Source organism: Gallinula chloropus (assembly GCF_964237585.1).
Source record: "Gallinula chloropus genome assembly, chromosome: 10".
NCBI lineage: Eukaryota > Metazoa > Chordata > Aves > Gruiformes > Rallidae > Gallinula > Gallinula chloropus.
Genome location: NC_140095.1, coordinates 12,961,990 through 12,982,747, shown reverse-complemented (window position 1 = coordinate 12,982,747; position 20,758 = coordinate 12,961,990). Strand labels below are relative to the sequence as shown.

The 20,758-nt window shown below is 42.9% G+C and overlaps 1 protein-coding gene across 1 annotated transcript in view; it reads left to right on the top strand.

The window, feature by feature from the left end:
• The window catches only part of ADAMTS2 (ADAM metallopeptidase with thrombospondin type 1 motif 2), a gene marked incomplete at both ends in the record, with an annotated part of 181,581 nt that overhangs the window by 116,436 nt on the left and 44,387 nt on the right, over positions 1 to 20,758 (top strand). Inside the window, one exon of the mRNA XM_084268730.1 lies at positions 9,131 to 9,333. Coding sequence (XP_084124856.1) covers positions 9,131 to 9,333 — 203 coding nt within the window. The remainder of the gene's footprint in view (positions 1 to 9,130; positions 9,334 to 20,758) is intronic.

The window sequence follows — 20,758 nt, the reverse complement described above, 5'->3', positions numbered from 1 at the left end:
GAAAACTTTTTTCCGGGGCTTTTCCTTACAAGGTGAACCAAGCAGACTGTTTACTTTGTCTAATTAAAAGATCATTATGATTACACAGAAGAACAGGAGCTGTTTGCATTGTCATTTGTGCGATACATTATTTACACTGATGAGTTATATACTAGGTTCGTTATACTTGACATTGAAAACATTTAATTGGATCGTTTATAACTTCGTTAGACTTTATACCTGACAAAAGAGCTCCCCTTTTAAAAGGATTGTATAATTCTGCTTTGAAATATTACCAAAAGGCAAGATTTGTTCTGTAGTTATGGTTAAAAACCTGAGAAAGATGCATATTTGCTTCAGCTGGTATCTTTGTTGTATTTCCAACGATGTAAGGTTATTGTATGCCTACCTTTGTCTCTTATCCCTCTCCTCATCCCCCTTATACTGGCCAAGAATGTGCCTTTAAAAAATATTGTTATTTAAACCTGTGTGTTTTTTAATGTTCGTTTGTTAAACTGCAATTAAACCTAACATCCCCTTCTTGCAGAATAGTTGGCTTATGGAATGATAACTGCCATCCCCTGTAACCTCTTGTTATTCATGTCCTGTGCTGTGGCTTGGCATTTCATTCTGTTAAAAATGCAAGTGGGATTGTTAGACATGTCACCTACAAAGCCAGGGGGTCAGCTAGGCAGCTTACTTAATGTGCTAATTTGCTGTAATTTAATCATGCTCAGCTCATGGATGGGCCATTCCAGTATCTCAGTGGCAGACTTGCACTCAAATAGCCCATAAATGCTTTGTTAGAGCCTGGTGGGATCCTTCACAAGTCCCAAAGGCTCCACGTTTGGGACTTCAGGTGGGATCTCTGGGGCTCTTACAGCCTCGTGGTGCTGTGGCTCTATGCCGAGGGCCTGGGGCTGAACTCTGCAGTTTAATTAATTATGCATTAGTTGCAAATGAGATTGAGAGGATTGAGCTTCCTTTGTAGCTCTACATGAGTTGTGTAAAACAAAGTCCACTGTGCACAGGCGCACACGTGCGCTTGTGGGCTTGTGAGGGATGGAGCCGTGCTCCTGGGACAGCCGTGGGCTCTCTCAACGGGTCCAGTGCGATGCAGTAAGTCAGGCAACTTGTTTTGCAAGTCACAGGCTCTGCAATACAGGCCAGTTTACAATGACTTGCCAAAATATTTGCAAGATAAGCTTTTCCCAGATGCAATCAATTAAGTCAGTGAAACTTAGCCGTTGGCCCATAAATTAATTTTCTACGGAGGAGCTCTTTTTGCCCTTTTTTGAGCTTACTTTTAAGCACCGAGTTAGAATCCTCCTGCTCATTTGTTATTTGGCGCCAAATTGTGAAACCTGTGTTTGCATTAGCAAGGTTGATTGCTGAAAGTCCTCCAAGGGATAAGTTTTGCTGCTGGAAAAACTTTACGTTCGATTCTCAAAGGGCTTCATTTCAACCAGGTCACAGGGATTGGTTTGCCTGGCTGCTCTGCCATTCCTTTCATTTCCCTGTTTCGACTTTTATCTTGTTATATGAAAGTTAAAATTGTAACACAATATGTTTCACCATTTTGCAAGAAAAAAAGAAGAAGTTTTAGCCTGGGGTATTGTATTACTTCGCTCTCACTTAATCTTTTAACAGTGCAATTATCTCTCATCTTTATGTTATTCATTGTGTGGCTGCGGCCCTGATGAGATCAATTTAGTTTTCAACTTTTCTTTTTAGTATTGTAATACCTTTTCTCTTTGTTGTGACATGCCAGAAAATATCTCCTTGGCAACATCTAGCCGTGGTTATTCTTAGTGCCTCTCGCCTGGCCGCTTGCCATGGTGTCCACCTGGCCATTGTCACTGCGCTAATTGGTTTAGCCTTCGGAAAAGACAATAGTTTTTAATTTCTTTGTTTCAGTTTTGAAAGTTCTCCTCTATTTTGCCACTTTGGTAGGTTTCAGCTTCGTTATTCTTGATAACTCTGACTCAGGCAGGCACTTGAGCCTGTGCTGGGATTTAAAGTCTCTGTGCTGTTGCATAGGTGACAAGAAAGGAAGGGGACAGTTGATTGTGCCTGGTGTTTGCAGGAATGTGCATTCATACTGCAAATGTGGGGCAATCGTCCTGCCCCAAGAAGCTCACAAGAATTGCTTTATAAAGACCCAAATATATGCTATGTGAAATCCTGTTAAATGCTTTGAACTCATGATTTTTAATTTCATGTCCAGATCATTCCAGCAGTTCAGCTGCTGTATCTGCTGGCCTTCTTGCAGCTGGAGTTGGAGACCTATTTTTGAGAGCCCAAGACGGCTTACACCAACACTCGTGGCAAACTTCATATGAAAGGTGGAGCAGGCTCTGTGTTAAAATGTGATTTGGCTGGAAATGGCATTACTGTAAATGAAGAGGCAGGGAGCTCATAATGAGATCATATGGTTAGCAAGGCATGCAGCCCAAAAGTTCCCTTTTAAATTACTGCTTCTTTGCAGATAAGGGGAGGACGAGGATTTGTAACCTTGGTGAGGATGCCTGGTACATGCCTGGTCTTTAGACTACTAGTGTGGTCTTGCTTTGGATTTATATAAAAGAGTGGAAGAGGAAGAATTAGACCATCAAACACACACCCAAAGAGAGTTCTGCCGCTGTAATTGCTCTTGGTTAAGGATTTATCAAGTAGCAGCTGCTGTGTTCACCTGTGATTCCAAAAATCAGAAGAGCCTCATGAAAATGGAGCTCTGAGTTAAAAGTGTGGTGAGGCATTGTCCTCCTGGGGTTGCTTTTTAACCAAGGCTGACTTTGTATCCTGTGCCCGATGCCCTATGTTGGATTTGCTTCTCTTGTTTAGACCATTTTCAATTTGCTTTCACCTCGCAGGAGCTCTCTTCCATTTTAATTCACCTTGCAGGATTTACCCGGTTTTCTTATGAATGATCTATAGCAGAAGGGTCCAAATGGAGACTGTAATATGGGAAAGGGATTTATAAATTATAAAAGACCAATGTAGCTGAGCAGGATGGTTAAGGGAGAGAAGAAAGGCATATAGAGGACATTTGGAAAACAAAGCAGCAAAGAGGAAGGTGAGCAGGGCTGTAAAACCAGCAGAAATAAGTTTTGGAGTTTTTTTAAAAGAAAAAAAAAAGTCAGAGAAATTATTGATTAGGGACTGGGCAAAACACATCACGATTGTGTGCAACTGGAATGAATAACGAAGCCCCAAACTGGGAAACTTTAAAATGGGAAAAAATATTGCCAGGGGATAAAGAGAAAGATTTGTTCACTCTTCACTGTTGCCTCTGACCTTCATGGACTGGCCTTCAATTTACCACGGAAGACAAATGAGGATTTTGGTAGAATACACAAGCAGGCTAATTGGGGGCTAATTGGGGAGTCAGTTGATCACAGAGGACAGACACCACAGAAGCTTACGGCTTACGAGTGGCAGGGAGCATTACAGAAAGATGACTTGTGATTTAAAGTGCAATTCCCAAAAGAGCAGTTCTTTGTCAAGCTGTCGAGGGCGTTTGGTACTTTTCCAGAGGTGCAGATGTACTCGAGCAGTGGGAAGCTGAGAGCTAAAGCAAGTCCACCCTGCTTCCTTCTGCTTCCCTACCATACAGGCTGTTCCTCCTGCATTTGCAGCACCAAGTGATGGATGGCCTTGTGCTGATACTGTGTGATTGCAAGTCTCAGGTTTGGAGCAGCATTGCCACCAGCTGCATTGCAGCTGAGCAGGGATGGGTGCCCCGTGTTTCTGTGCCATCGCAGCTCTGCACGCGGCGATGTGCTTTGCACCGCAATGGAACGGGTGGGGTGCCAGCTGTACTCCACTGGCGTTCAGTCTGAGGCACTGGGGTTAAACAGAGAGAAAATGAAACCCAAGAAAAAAAAGCTGGGGTTTTGCTGCAAGCCCCATGAAGGAATGGGAAGCCCTTCAGGAGTGTGTCCTGAGAATGGAGATCAGCAGCAAAGCGCTCATCCTTGGGAGGCTGCAGAGAGGGTGCTCAGCAGTCGGCTCAGGTGGTTGTCTGCTCCTGCCGTGACAGATGAAGTGTCCGCAAAAGCAAACAAGCTGCATTTCAAATGGTGGCTGCCCGGTCTGGGTGCTGCACGCTCATATTGGAAAAGAAATTCCAGTGAGTCGCTGTGCTGACAAGCTGCAGATGATGGCTGCAAAGATGACACGCAGCTCAGTCTCCCCGCTGCCTGGCCTGGTCTCTGCTCCAGGCGTGCAGAAAGAGCGGGGGAAAGAAAAGGAGGAGAAACTGCTTTGTTAGGACAATATTGCTGTGGTGAGATTGGGGAACCCTAAAGCTGGCACTATATATATATGTGCAGTTATACGGTACTATTGTTATATAGCCGTACTGTTGTTATATAGTGCAGAGCTTCATAAAGGGCTCTTTAAGAACTGTAGGCAGAGCCATACTTCCTGAAGCCTTTTTGAAAGGGGTCATGAAAAAACAAAACAAGATCACAAGCCAACAACTGTGCTTTTGGTGGATGTCCTAGAGGGAGTGACAGAAAACACAGGGAGAGGCGGTTTTTGTGGCAGGCAGCGTGTTCATGCTTCAGCAGCTCACAGCATCTGTTTGAGCTTTGCCTGCCACGATGGCTAAGGCAGAATCAGGAGATGTCATGTAATTAGGTTTCTGTAAAGCACATTGTATCAAAGATTAATGAGCAAGGCAAAAATTCCCAGAAAAGAAGGTGTCTTTAGACATCCCAAACTGTCACAGATGAAGAGATTTTCTGAAGACCTGCAAAGGCAAAACTGATGTTCATGTTGATGTAAATTTTCCCTGTCCTAGAGGTGGGGATTGGAGCCAGACTGATAATACTGCAGTGGCACTGGGTGTTCAGACATCTGCTCCCAGCGAAGCTCAGGTAGAGTCCAAGCCCAAGAAGTAAAATACCAGATTGAAAAGTGAACTGTTTAGATAAAAGACTGGGATATTGCATCCCAGTCTTCTCTTTGCTCAGGAGAAGGGAGCAGAGCAGAGGGATCTTGTACAATGTGTAATGATGTAAGCAATTTGCACCTGCACGGTGTAAAGACCTTTCCTCTTTTGGTTTTGAGATACTCAACATACCCTGGGACTGTCACAGCTGGGGATATTGTCTGGTTCTTGAGTCAGCCAACACCTGGGACTTTGCTGCCTAGGAGCCATTAGGATCACTTGCCTGTGTTAACTGCAAGAAAAACTGGAGGACACCAAAAAAACCCCACCCACTCAGGCTGCAGCATCAAGCAGGATTGTGCACAAACTTTTTCCCTTGGTGGTTTTGCTGCCCAGCCCTCGGCTGCTTTCTGCATCTCCCAGCACTGCAGGGAAAGTCTGTCTCAGCATCAGGAACATAAGCCAGGCTGCCTGGATCCTGAGTTTGTGGTTAAATCAGAAGCACAGGTTTCCCTTCCATTGGCAGCTTGGGCAGTTTTTATTTCTTCACTGGACATGGTCTGCAGTTTTAGGAGAAAATCAGTGAAATATCAATGGGTTTCTAGCTGTCTTTAGAAAAAAGGGCTTTTTGAGGGATTTTTGGGTGAACTGTTAACAGTGCTGCTGTCCTTTTGATTTATTCTGGATGAGCAGCACAAGAGAAAAATACAACCTTGTCTCTTGGTGGTTAATTTTCACAAATGTGAATTTTTCCTAGCGGGAACAAGGAGAAGGTTTCAACACAGGCTATTGTTAGCCCCTGCAAATGCCAAATGTCTGCTCTGGGGAGATGGAGAACAAAGTTGGCACCAATAATTAGTGGCTGATGCACTGATTTGGCAAAAGTTGCTGAAAATTAACATCTGATGGAGAGGACTTGGGATGACTTGGTAAAACACAGGGCAGTTTGAGATGGCTCTTGGGATGCTGCAGTGCAGAGTGCAGGGGTGATGAGAAGGAAAGTAACATGGAAAATACAAAAGAGGGTTCAGTGTTTTATTTGGGTCTTTAAGTTTCTCTCTTGAACTTTTCTAGCATATTGTTAGCAGTGCAATGCCACAACAAAGTTACTGACGGTAACTAAGGAAAGCTGAGATGCCAAAACATGACAAATTTCTCATTTACTACAGATGAGACTTTGTTTCACTTTCTTTTTGGTAAGATGCAGGTATTAATTTCATGGGGATGTAACTGTCAATTAGAGCAAACCTTAACTGGGAATAACACAGCCTGGGGCAGCAAATCCACCAGTTCATCACCCAAGAGGCTGAGGGGTGGTGCAGCACCAGACGAACAGTCAGGCTGTGTGTGGACACATCTTGGATGGTCCCAGGAGAGCCTCCTGGGAAAGGAAACTGGGTAGGAAATAAAAGTCTTGCAGCTCCTGTTATAAATGTTTTGAGTGTGCTGGATAGTCTTGGGATGATTCAAGAACAAGCTGGAGCCAGTGTGGCTCACTCCCAGCAGGTCGGTGCCTCAGAGGTACCATGTTGTCTTGAGGGGGTAACACTTGAGGGATGAAAGTAAATGTGGATGTGGGAAATTTTTATGCTCCAAGCAAAATTTAAAATAATTGGTTGGCACCCACTGGCAGTGAGATGACTCCCAGGGAACCTCCTGATAACTTTTCTCAGGAGCTGGCAGGACTGTAAGGGCTACAGTGTGACAGTGATGAAGTGAGGAGCAGAGGTGGAGGACAGGCAGTTTTCACTGCAGGATGGTAAATGCAGGATGGTAGCATCACATTTTGCCTCTGGCTGATTTACTCACAGCAGGAATAAAGATACTGCACTAGGAGTTAGTTTGACTTTGACACATCAGGGAAAGAAATGAAAGCACAAAAGCTCTAGAGACCTTGACAGCCAACCATCCGCCAAAACAACAGCACCCCCAGCCAGCAGCCGCCCGCCCGCAGCCGCGGCACAGAGCTCAGGCTCTCCCTGCCTGCCCAGCACTGTTGTTCTGCAATAGCAGGTCTGATAGCTTTGGCCTTGCTGCTGATAACTGTGGGGTTTTGTGAGCAGCAGAGAGAGGACATGACCTGCAGCCCCTGCCAGCCTACTCTAACTTTTCTAGAGAGCTTTTAAGATTTATGGTCAAATTTTACAGTGATGGTGATTTGCCTTATAGGTCGTGGCTGTATGATTCCCTCACGGTCCTATAGCAAATCCCCTGAGACCACTGTGAGCGGTAGGTAGTTACTTCTGGGCACTAACAAGGATTAACACTAAAGTTTCCATGGTGGAGCAAACCATGAGGTAAGGCTGGAGTTGGCTGCTTGGCAGGTTTTGAGCCCTGATAAAGAGCTGTCTCCATCGCTGCAAGGCCAGACCTGTTCCCCTCCACAGTAAACCTGGGAGTGACAGCTGGGCTCTGCGTGAAGAGTTGATTTTCATGCTGAATCATGGATTCTGGCCAGACTAATTTTAAAAACTTATGGCCCCAGGAGCAGAAGCTACTGGGAGCCATGGGACTGGCAATGAGAGTATGGTAGTTGTGCTTATTAGTCTCATTAAATGCCGCCCTCCCAGGAGATGCATCTTGTGGCTCCACGGAAGTGTAGGACCAGCATGTGGGGCCTTCTGTCTGTGCTCTGAGCAAGGGGAGCTCTGTGGTGGCCTGCAGCTGTGGAACTCGTGACAATCGTGTCCTTGGAGCTTGGTGGAGAAATGGCAAAAAGCTGCTCAGACAAATGTGTCTTTCAGGGACTGTCCTTTGACTGGAGGTCTCTTCTAGGAGTCTTATAGCCAAGCAGCTCACCTCCCTGGGCGTTGCACACACAAGGCCCAGCCTGGAGCGTGGGGCAATGGGGGATGCCATAGTGGGGACTAGGGAGGCTGGCTGTATATCCCTCCTGGCAGCTGGAGGCTGTGGTGGTCAGTGCACTGTCACCGTGTTGTCACTGCGGCGGGGAGCTGCGGAGGCTCTGCTCAGGCTGCACATTGCCCAGGACCTGCTGAAACGGCAGCCTGAGGCAGCGGTCTTAAGGCAAGAGCACAGATGTTCTTGTAATGAGCCCAGTGAGCTGATGAGTCATTCATCCCTTCCCAAGCAGCCAGTTTTGATGTGAAAACTTCAATAAATGAAGATGGAGAATCCACTTTTGTAAGATTTCCAAGAGTTGTTTCTTATTTCTGCTTTGAAGGTGATGGCTTTAGCTCTCTCCCTTTGCATCCTATTATGTACCTCTGAACTAAGCACTGGGACCCTTAATCAATCCACCACCTTTCTGCGCCTCTCTGAGCATTTCTCTGAAATCAAGAGGTTCTCTTTGGGGCTTTCAGGGCTCTTGTAATGCAAATGATAATAAAGATATTAATGCTTATCATTGTTATTCTGTAGGGTAAAATGTCAAGATTCCATATTTTCATGTTAATTTTTAGTATGTAGGTGCTACATTAACTGTATTCCATCCTGTCAGAGAACATGCTTTTCATGTCACAGGGACTATTAGAAATTGGTAGTAATAAAGTTGGCTACTGGTGTGCCTGATGGATTGGTCTTTGACATGCAATAACGCAGAGTGGCATGGCAAACCGAGAATGAAGGATGAAAAGCTTTTTAAAAAAATTACAAATGTAACTGTAAAATATTTAATTTTGTAACTAAAATATGTTTCTGATTTGTAATGATAAAGAGGATCCATGTCACTGCTGTTGAATTGTATGTGTGCATCTAGGGAAGGAGCTGATGTATGGAAGCGGGAGGGATCAGGACATGGAAAGGCTATATTGACACTGCACTTGCCTTGAAATAGGATCCTGTGGGCAGCAACACCAGATTTTGAAGTGTGGTGTCTGCTTTTAATTGTGGTTCGGAAATGAAGGATGTCCTTGGTAGCACAAGACCCTCGAATGGTGCATTTTTATTACAAGTACTTTTAAGCAACAAATATTTTACTCCAAACGGCTCCATTCTCATCAAGGCATTGATAGCACTTGCTTCCCTTTTGGCCTTGTACTTATTACACAATATTACTTGTAGAAAGTAATAATAATTGTAGAAAGTATTGCTGGTACTTTGCAAAGTAAAAAACTTTCGGGTCAGATTACCCTCTCATTTAGGAAAATTTTAATTGACATTTGGTGAAAGTGATGCCGTTATGTAACACACGGAACATAACAAATGCTGCTACTTCAGATTTATACCAGTTTAGCTGAGACCTGAGCCTGAACCTCTCTTTGTTGATAACTCAATTTGTCTCTTTGATTTCAGCGGCTAACCTCACTAATTTGGACAGTCTCAACGGCGCATTGAGCTTTATTGAGGACCAGGTGCATAGATCGAGGCAGCGCTATCGAAGGCATGCAACGGATGATGATTACAACATTGAAGTCCTTCTGGGGGTTGATGACTCAGTTGTTCAGTTCCATGGGAAAGAACACGTTCAGAAGTACCTGCTGACCCTGATGAACATTGTGAGTACAACCCCGGTACCTGCACTGTGGGAAGGCGCTGAAAGGACAGGGAATGTAGGCTGGTGCAGCCAGTTGAGTAAGACAGAACAGATGTTCCTCATGGCAGGAGATAAAATAATTCTAGGAGGAAAATCCAGGACACTTTCAGAAAAGCCAAAAGGAGGGTAAGGAAAAGAAGAAAAAGGGACCAGTGAAGAAGCTGGCTGGGGGACTTTTAAAATGTTCAAAGTTCATGTGCTTTGGTGGATGAGGGCACAGGGTCAGGGGCTCAGGCTCTCGCAAGTCATTATGTTTTAGATGTATATTCCCTTAACCTAAACTCCCTGCTGAAAAACACGCTTTGGAGAACTGTCTTCAAATACAGTTCTATTAGAACCTTCGATTGGCTTATACATGCTTTAGAACTACTTGGTTGAACTCTTTGATTCCTTGACAACCACTTTAGGTCCCAGGCCACCTACCTACTCCTTCTTCACCCCGCAGTGAAATGTTGTGCAGTATATTGCTGAACTCTCCTAAATTGATTTAGTATTTACTCCATGACTGACATCTTTAGGATTCCTTGGTCAAATATTTAATCTTCAGAACCATTGTCTGTGCAAGAGACTATATAGTGCAGTAGTGCTGAAAGAAGACACTAGAGAATATATTTTGAAATAACTATTTTTTTCTTTCTAAATACCTGTGCAGCAAACACAGCAGCCCTCTAGCCAGTAAGCAAGGACTCTATTTTGTGGGAAAAGGAACAAGTATTGAAAAATCATCTTTGTTATAGATCAAAATTAAAATACATTTTATTATTCTGTCCAAAAAATGAAAGTGAGTGGCAGCCTCTTTCACAGGCAACTCACTTGGGGATGTCTGTCTTCCTTCTTCTCATCTGGAACAGGAGTCTCTTCTCAACAAAACACACTTCTGTAAAATCTGTAGGTTCAGCAAATGTGTGTTCTTAGTGAAATATTGTTGAGTGTCTGCTCTGGTTTTGACAGAAAGAGTGTGACTGCTGAAGTTTACAGTTGTATAGGGAGGATGAGTGTCTGTAGGTTACTTCTTGGCATAACACACCATAGAGGAAGATATATGGTCAGAAATCCATGTGTCTGGTACATGTGCCTGGGGTGTATTTTTTCTAAGATACAATTTTTTAATTATAAAGCTTGTAGAATGTCACTGGTTTTCACTTTAAATGAAAGGCAGAATACGATTTCAGAAAATCCCTTGTGCGATATAAATTGTCGCACTGACTTTTTATAACAGTATTGTAAACAGTTAAAAATCTGCACTGACATTAGAGTTATAGGGTACTTAGTGTCTGCTCCAATGGCTCTAAATACATATATTCCAACAGAAATGACACAGTGAATTTCATTTATTTGTGTGGTTTGTTTCCTCTGAGGCTTAAAACAAAGTCCACAGTGAAACAGATGGTTTTATACATCTCTAAATTAACAAGCCAAACAAGACAAACCAGGAATGTGGCAAACAGGCTGAAACAGATTAAACAGGACTCTTTACTTATCATGTCACTTAAATCTATTTTTAAGAATTAAAATATACAGTAATGGTAAAGAAGCCATAAATGTTCCAGCTCTGGAATATACTTTTTTCTAATTTTAGCAAACCATCCAACACACAAATTGTAAGAAATAACAGCTCTTAAGCTTGCTGTCTCTGCAAGTGGTTTAGAAAGTGCAGCCTCTGTTAACCGTACCCACAGGGCTGGAGCAGCTCTTGGCATAGGCAGTAGTTCTGTTGGGAGATCTGAGGTAGAAATGTCTCTTTTGGGGACTGAGGATGTGTCCCTTGCCTTATGTCCAAACATGAGGAGCTGTTTGAAGGCCACAAGGCCTCTTGAAGAGGCTCAGGATAGTCTTTGGCAGTCTTCGGTGTTGTCCTGTTCTTTCCTTCTTCAAAACTCAGCTGGTTTCCGGAGTCTGTATATTAGCAGAGGGATGGGCGATGGTAACAGTTCTGTTTCCAGCTGCTCAAGCATCGCTCCAATATAGAGAGGCAAGAAGGGTTTGTTGTGTATGCAGTATGTTTCTAATGAGAAGTGTAGGTCCAAGGGTAGCTGAAAAAGAAGAGACAGCTACAAAAAAAAAAATCCATCTGTCTTTTTAAATCTGGTGGAAGATCCTACCATAGCCATCAGATTGCGTGTACCCCACTGGTTTTATGGATGTAATCAATGAGCTACGTACAGTAACAAGGCATTAAGCATAAAATCAATTATCTTCGTACAATAACAAGGTAGCAAGCATAAAATCAAAGAATTCATAGTAAGCAAATAGAACAGTGTTTACTGGAGATAAGAGGGCAATGAAATAGTTGAATTTCTGTGTTCCAAAAATGAAATAAGTCCCAGGTGAATCCTTCTTTATGCCCAAAGTCCTGGAGGCATGACATTGCTTTCCCAGAAGCAGCTCCCAGCGTGGCTGTTTCTCCCCATGTTGTTTGGTTTCACTGCATGCGATGGCGTGAGCAGTTGTCCTTAATCAACTTTTCCCAGGGATTTTGGGTGGAACCCTATGGCCAACCCAATCAAAACAATATATTTTTTTTCAAGCCCAGCGCAATGACTTACTCAGGAAATCTGTTTTGTGCTGCTTCAGTGATGTGTTACAGTCCACACCTTAAAAGCCATACAGTGAGAAAAAACAGGGGTTGGGTGTCCTGGCTATCTTGAATAGCTGTGCTAATATTTATCCCAAACTTTGGAAGTGAAGTTGGTCCCAAATGAATGGTGATAGATGCCAGAGGATTTTTAACACTTTGGGCTGCAGCCACGTATCGCATGACTGTTCGCCAATGGTTTCACCGCAGTGAGCTCGGCCTCCTGCCACCCCCTTTTCATCCTCCAGTTGTTTCCTCATACAAAAACTCTGGTTTCTCCTGACATCCCCTCTTTTCTCTGCTCATTTAGTCCATCTCTGGAAAATATGCCATTGTTTTTGCTTTGGAGACCCTCAGCTGCCTCCTGCATGCACCGTTTTCTTTTGTACGTCATGCTGTGTTTTTTCCCTGGGAAGGATATTAGCTTGCATAGTCCTCTGCATTTCCAAGCATGAGCCCACACATTGCACAAATTAACTTTGTATTTATAGCGTGCAGGAGCAATGCAACAGAGGGGAGAGATTTGGGTGGTATCCTGCAGCTCTGTAGCTTGCTCAAGAACGTGGAAGTTTATTTAATTTCAGCAAGAAGGCGGCTAAAAATCCCGGGGATTTTATCTGCATGTGTAAGTGTTTGGGAAATATTAGAAAAGCACAAGGCTAGAATGGAGAATTATCTTGTTCCTTGGGAAACAAAAGGATTTCACTGCAGGATGCTTTGTAGGGAGGAGCAGGGTGCTGAATGGGTGTTAGTGAGCTGAAGTGTGTAGTGATATCGGCGAACCCTGGGGCTGAAATTCTCTGATTGTTTCATAACCCTCTTTAAAATAGCTTTCAGGATTAAGTGGGACATTTGCCACCTGCTGTGAAGAGCAGCAGACCTGGGACTTGCCAGTGCATTTACCTGCTGGGCCTGCAGTATTGATTAGAGCAAATATGTCAGTCTGCAGTCTTAAAGTGGCAGAATATGTGATCTTACAATGTTTTGGTCATTCCAGATAGCAAAGTCTCATAGAATAAGCTCAATTGCAGGCGGTTTCAAATGTATTGGCTCCATCTGTCTTGGCTATAAGTCTGCAGGTTTTCTTCCCGGTTGAGATCCCTATTTTAGCTTTTTCTTATATCCTTTATACTTCTTCCTCCACAAAATTCTTCAATTTCTAACCTACCTCATTTTCGAATGCTGACAATTGTCATCCTTGAGTATTCTTGGAAGAATTTGCCTACACAATGTACATTTTTTAATTGTTGGACAATTTTCAGGAGCAAAAGTCTTTAATTCCATTTTTCAATCCTTTACTATAAAAGAGCTAATACTGCAATGTTCAGGGGTTAGCCTTTGTTACACATGTGCAATGGATATACAGGCAAAATGTGATGCTAAAACCTACCTCCTCAAAGTAGGTAGATGCATAATTGCCATTAATTCAAAGGGAGATAGACTCTAAATAGGATTTATCCCTCCCTCTGGGCTACATTTATCCAAGTATTTAGTAATTTACTTGCCTTTGAAATCTTTGAGAATCATTTTTTAAAATTAGCCCGTGGAATTATGTCTCTCCCAGACTTTAAGTGAAACTTCAGCCGCAGAACAAATACATTAAACAACTTTTCATTTGAATAACTGAAATCAATGGGAGTTTTGCAGCTGGGGGCTTTGGAAAGTCCCCGGAGTCTTTCACCTGCATCTTTCAGTGCTACTCGTCTTTGAAATTGTGGCCCTGAGGCACTTTTGAATGTGTTAGCCATCCTCTTTAATAGGATGTACATGATAGTACTGTTATAGATGAGATTTCTCCTTTCGTATCGCTGGCTGATGAGGGATGAAGATTTGTGGGTACAGAACAGCAAGTCCCTAATGAGAGGAAAGGGCAGCAATGCTTTCAGTTTCTAACTGGCAGTTGGATGAAAACCTGCAAGCATGTCTAATTCAAGCTGTTCAAAAGAAAGTGATGATTGAATACTTTGAAATAATGGGGCACCCTGTACTCAGAATTGTGCTTTTTAAACTAAAAAGCATTTTTTTTAGACAGGAAGGGTATTTCTGTAATACAGAATTGTCTGGATTTTAAAAAATTAAATAATCCATAAGCACCAATAGTCATTATTTCAAATCAGTTCATTTCAATATGTACACTTCAGATCTGAACTAACACTAACAAGTTCCACAACTAAGAAATGCTAGTCCAGCTCTATTCGTCTGAGGGACTTCAGCTGTCAGTAGCTGAATTACAGCTTGTTTGAAAATTTAAATGTGTGTATGTGAGTTAACTCCATGCTTAGACTGTTCATTATAAACCAGTAGCTGTGACTAGTGAGGAGAACAGTTTCTGACAAGGCCTCAGGAGATGATTTTTTTTCATTAGCTTGATTGCCACACTGTAGTGGAAGCTGAATTTATGATTGGGCATTTCGGAGATTCCACAGGAAATACCCTCCCTGAACCCTTACAGGTTCATTCATTTCTGCAGTGGAATTATTTCCAGTGTCAATTCGGTGAGCGTTGCTCATTATTATTAACTGGAATGGGCCTTGCTGCCCTGTTGGATATAGTGCAGGGCATTGCAATGGTTTTGGGGCCATCTTTGAGGTAGAGGGTAACTACAGTTAAAAGAGAGATTTTTCCTTTACTCCAGATACAAACATGAACTTTAGCCATAAAATTTGCCATCAAGGACTTTTGAGTTTTGATAGTGTGGTTTGTGTGACCGAGTATGGATAATCAGTATCAGCTTTCAAATGTTGGGTGCTTTTCTTAACCAAACCATGTAGTTTTGAAGAGGTCACCATATTTATTGCATTGATACCACACCCATCTCTTGTATTAAGAGAATAAATGAATCTGTTTATTTTATTAAACAAACATTGATTTTATTAAAGTGATCTTGAAACGTTAATTCAGCACATACTAAGTCTTTTGGGGCAAAGGTGATTTATAATGTTTAGAGAAACCTCAGACCACTGGTTTGTGGGCAAGAATGAGGAGTTCCAAGAGCCTGAGGGAGGAACTAAGCAAAATAAATTAGTTATGAAGTCAGAAAACAAAGTCTATGACCTTTGTGAAGTCAATGTTACAGTTGAAGATGAGATAGATAGAGACCCGTAACATGAAGCTACCTAGTGCCTTGCCAAGACATCTGCTCTGGGGAATGTTTTTCATTTTGATCAGAAGCAGCTAACTTGGACTTGGTAACATCTCCTGGTTCTTCCACCAGGGAAGGTAGATTAGGTCTCAGACTTGTGTTTGTGTACAAAATGCCAGATTCTTACTCTGTTTTGAAATGGACATTGCCAAAATCTTCCCAAACTGTCTATCGTCTGTAGTTTTGGGCAGAATGATAGATGTTTTCCAAATCTGAGATCACAGTTTGACCTTTAAGTTTCCCGTGTGTTGTGTGCTTTCAGTATTCCTATTTTCCTTGTGATGCTCAACAAAGATTTCAGACAAAAAGAGTTCCTCTCTGAGGAAATGAGGAAATGCCTTGTAAGGACTAGAAAGGGAGGCTTGGAGCCCTGGATTTTGCCTGATAACTTTCTATGTGACCATAGTTTATCCACCCGAGGAACTGATGTAATGTTATTCCTGTGGGATTAAGATGGAGCTTTGGGAATGTTAGAAATGTTAGTTTGGGATCTTCAAAAGCATAAAGGAGGTGATGAAAATAGATGAGGATAGTGGTGTTTGAAGTGGGAACACAGAAAAATAAAGTGAGAGGGGAATGCTTTCGGGAGGTTCAGATTACAGAAGTTTGTGTTCAGTATCCACCATGACTTTTTTGGTTCCTATTCTGTAATTCAAACCAGCCGTTCCTTACAGAAATAGACAATCACTGGATGCCCACCAGGCACTGAGGCTTTGCTGCAGATAATTATGATCTGATGAATGAGCTGCATCTTGGGTTGGGCTCAAACAATGGCTTGCCAGGAGCTCTGCCATCCCACGGGGAAAGCGCTGATGCTCTCCAGCTCCTCTGCTATCGCTCTGGCAGAGATCCACACATGGTCCCTGCTTTGCCCAAGAGCACGTAGCCATCAGTAGTCTCGGCAACAGTAGTTACATAAGGATGTTGGGTGATCAAAGAGCAGTCTAATTGTGGTGGATGGTCAGCAATTTGTGATGTCTGAAAAGCCAGATGCATGAACTGCGTCTTATATTGTGCCCTCTCCAAGTGGCTAGATATGTCCCTCTGATGTAGCTGGGTCAGATCCCGTGGAGGTTGATGGTAGCCAGAGGTTGGAGCCATTAGATGTCCGTCAGGGGTGTGTGCTCAGGGAGCCGGAGGAAGCGGCGCTTACCCAAGCGTACAGTGCAATGCACGGAGCCGCAGAGGGTGCGCCTGGGGACGAACTCAGCCGCGATGATTTCTGGTTCAGCGGGATGGAGCTGTGGTATGACGACCTGGGCTGTCTTCTGCATAGCAGATACTAACAGACTTTGCAAGGCTGGGAACGCCTTGAAACTGCACAGATGAGTTAGCCCATGACTTTCCAAAATATGCAGATTATTCTTTCTTCTGTTGCACATTTGTTTAACCAGAGCTTCAGGGAACCACCTGACTTGCCCTATAAATCCTGCCAGCTCTGCCAGCAGGTAAGCTGCTCTGCACCAAGGCTAGCAAAATCGCAGGCTGTTTATTATATAGCAGGTGTCAAAGTTACCTTTTTAGGCTTGGGCCCTGCTTTGCCCAATAATAAAGTCTTTGCAGGGCTTCTTTCACAAAGCATGATGCTTCCCCCAGATGCTTATCTTTAGTCAGGGTTTTTTTGATGTATTCTACCTGCTCACTGTGCTGGCTTGAAACTCGTTCAGGGCAGAAGATATATAAAATAAGCAGAGAGGGACAGAATTAAAAAATAAAGTCTTTGTTTTTTTTATGCAGCACCAATCTGTGCCAGCCTGATTTCTAAACAGAAACTTTAAATAGAAATGTATGTTTTGCTTTGATTGAAATATCCCAGAAAAATAAACCAAAGTTATCCCAAAATAGTTTGTGAACTACAATAGCATGATGAAAGTCTCTTTACAGTATTCCATGATGCTTTGAATTCCTTAGATGTAACCAGCCTTCTTCATCATCCTCTGTAAATGCTGAATCGCTGTAGGACATCTAAGAAAATTTAATGCATTTGCTGCATTCAGTTCAGGAGCTGTGATTTTTGGGACAGTCTCTGTGTACTTCCTTTTCCTATGCAGCAACATAATTTTAGACTTACTGATCTAAGAGCAACAGGAGATGGACTCTGATTTTTCTTGTGTTGATACGAACCAGGATGTCCTACCGAAGTACCTGGAGATGCAGTGCTATGAAACAGCTTGCACACATGAAATCATGTTCATAACTCTGTATTTACTACACAGACTTCTGAAAAAAAATATATATTTTCTGGGAAAAAAATATTTTATATATATAAAATTATACACACACATATTTTAATATATAATATATACATAAATTATATATATAATTATACATAATTTATATGTGTGTGTGAGTATATATATGTATATGCCCTGTACAACAAACTGCATTAGCTTAACTCTGATTTTCTGTTGAAATGCCAGGTGGATATTTGGAGAATCTGAGCTGGGAATTGTGGAGTCCCTTTCAGTGTCCACACTTTTCATGACCGTTCAAGAGCATGACATCCAGTCACTTCAATCTCGTATCTTTAATAACTTCCTGGACAAACAGGTGCAATTTAGGCCATGCTGAGGAAAAGAAAAGCATCTGTTTCAGTGTATTATCTGTGAGCAGTGAGACACTGCTAGCAAAGCCACAGTTTAGCTTTGAGAAAAGTGCAGAGGGCTCAATTCTGCTGCTGTGTGAAGAGGGGTTGGACTCATCCTTATTAATGAAACCAAGACCCAGAGCTCTGAATTGACCCACTGTCTAGCAGAAAATCCAGGATTCCCAAGAGAACTGAGCAGCTTTTTGCACTGCTTGTGCTTTCTGTTCATTCACAGTTTGTTTGTTAGATGTCATTTGCATGAACAGTCAAACAGTGTTTCAGTTCTGTTCCATCAACGTTCTCCAGCCAAGTTTCATTTTGGCACGCAGCAGCGATACGGTTGTTCTGTTACTCCACTATTGTTAAAAGAGGCTTAGGTTAAATTCTGGAAGTTAATGAGAGAACGGTGTGCAGCAATTTGGATTATGCTTTATGAACTAATTAAATACTTATTTACATGCTGTGTTTACTGTCCTCTGTACACAGGAGTTTTTGTTCAGTACTCATTTCACGTATAGGTAATTTACAGTTTATTTTAGCCTCATATCCTTGATGCATGTGCTCTCTTCCCACTACATAAAGAGGGAAGCAAATTAATAGCCCTACCTCCCTTGACAACACGTAAGGGTCTTTTTCTTGGGTGAAGGAATTTTTGTAAAGCAAAGTGTGTGTTTATATCTTACCTCTTTATGATCTGTGTTCAGCAGTGGTCCTCAAAGTAGAATTAAAAGGTTCTTTTTTTTAAATACAGGAATATAAAGTTAGTCTTCTAAAGTCTTATTTAGACATGTAAATAAATTATATAATCTCCACAAGTACCATTTATGAAGCAGATCTGAATAGATCAGCTACTTTACACTGTAATGAAATTAGTGGCCCCTCACCCACCACCTTCCAGCCAAAGATCTGTTCATCAACTGGTAACAACCCTGGATCCCAAGCATCCCTGGGGATGTTCCCCAGGTGCCTGGGCAGATACCCTGCAGGCTGTGAGTATGCTCTGGGAGCTGTGGTTCAGTCACACCGTCTCCCAACCATCAGCACAGGACGCTCAGGACTTCTGAAAACTTGGACTTTTACCAGGCATAAAATTAGTTTCTTATATCCAAAAATACTGATAAAATGAATTAAAATTCACTTTAAAATGTCAATGGGGATTGCTTAGCAAAACCTACACTGATGTACTTAGTTTTAATGATTTTTACAGAGATAAAAGATGGGCCATTAAAACCAGGGCTGATTGATTGAAGAAACAGGACATTATTTACTATGTTTCTAATGAAACATTTTCTGAAAGTCACTTGTTAACTTGTTGTAATGAATCTACTTTATAGGAATAAAGGAAATTTAGGTCTAGCCAGCAAAGCTGTCCAGTTTGGTGCAACCTTTACCAAGGGAAAGCAGTGTTAGGAAAGACACTTGCCTTGCAGGGAATCTCATCTGCCTTTTCTCATTTGTAAAGCTAAACCCCTGCCATTTGGCTGAGTCTCATGTCGTCTTCATCACAGAATACCTAAATCAGCCTCTTGAACAGTTAATGTTTGCCTTGCTTGCTTGTAGCCGGGTTTCCTAAGTAATCTTTACACATCCATGTTTAATTCTCTACTCTAAATATTTACAGTTCTCGTTTCGGTGTTCCTAGGGTGATTTCCCTGTCTGCATGTTCAGTTATGTAGCTCTAGTATTTAAAAAAAAAAAAAGAAAAAACAGACAGTTTTTAATTTGCTGGCATTTTGTATCTTTTGTTCTGCTTGCAAAGTTTAACACTGATTAGTTTTGACACACAATAAAGCCAGCCCATGTGGCTGACCATGCTTGTTGAGGGAGGTGTATCCTCTTGTCAGTGTGATGTGATGGGTCCCAGGTGAAAGAGTTATGGGGTGCAGCCCAGCAAATGGCTCTCAGGAGAGAGGTGTGCTGTTCCTCTCCTCACTTGTCCTTTCCCCATGCATGGCCTTTCCCAGCAAAGTACTGTTCAGGGTTCTGTGTGGGTTACTGGACTCCAGAGGGCACACAGAGATGGGATGACGCAGGGACAAGCTGGGAATCTTTCTTCTTAGCATCCATAGCTGTTAGATCATCTCAGCTGCATCAGGTAACTAACCTGATTGCCTTCTATGACAAGGTGACCTGCTTTTACTAGGTGAGGGAAAGGCAGTGGATGCGGTGTACCTTGACTTCAGCAAAGCCTTTGACACCATTTCTCACAGTATTCTGCTTGAGAAACTGGCTACCACCATCCTGGACAGGCACAGCCTCTGATGGGTAAAAAACTGGCTGAATGGCTGGGCCCAAAGAGTTGTGGTTAATGGAGCTAAATCCAGCTGGAGGCCAGTCACAAGTGGTGTTCCCCAGGGCTCAGCCCTGGCTCCAGTCCTGTTCAATATTTGTCAGTGACCTGGATGAAGGGATTGAATGTTCTCTCAGTAAGGTTGGGATGACACTAAGCTGGGAGGAAGTGTCAATCTTCCTGAAGGTAGACAAGCTCTTAAGAGGGATCTGGACAGGCTGGATCAAGGGCCTGAGACCAACAGGATAAGATTCAACTAGTCCAAGTGCAGAGTCCTGCACTTGGAACATAACAACCCTGTGCAGCGCTACAGGCTTGGGGAAGACTGACTGAAAAACTGCCTGGCAGAGAAGGACCTGGGGCTGTTGGTTGACTGCTGATTGGATATGAGCCAGCAGTGTGCCCAAGTGGCCAAGAAGGCCAATGGCATCTTGGCTTGTATCAGAAATAGTGTGGCCAGCAGGTCCAGGAACATCATTGTGCCCCTATACTAGTCATTGGTGAGGCTGCACCTTGAGTGCTGGGTTCAATTTTGGTGCCCTCACCACAAGAAGGACATTGAGGTCCTGGAGCGAGTCCAGAGAAGGGCAACCAGGCTGGGGAAGGGGCTGGAGAGCAAATCATATGAGGAGCAGTTGAGGGTGCTGGGGTTGCTTAGCCTTGAGAAGAGGAGGCTGAAGGGAGATCTTATCACCACCTACAGTTACCTCAAAGGAGGTTGTAGAGAGGCGGGTGTTGGTCTCTTCACCCAAGAGAGAGGTGATAGGATGAGGGGGAATGGCCTCAAGCTGCA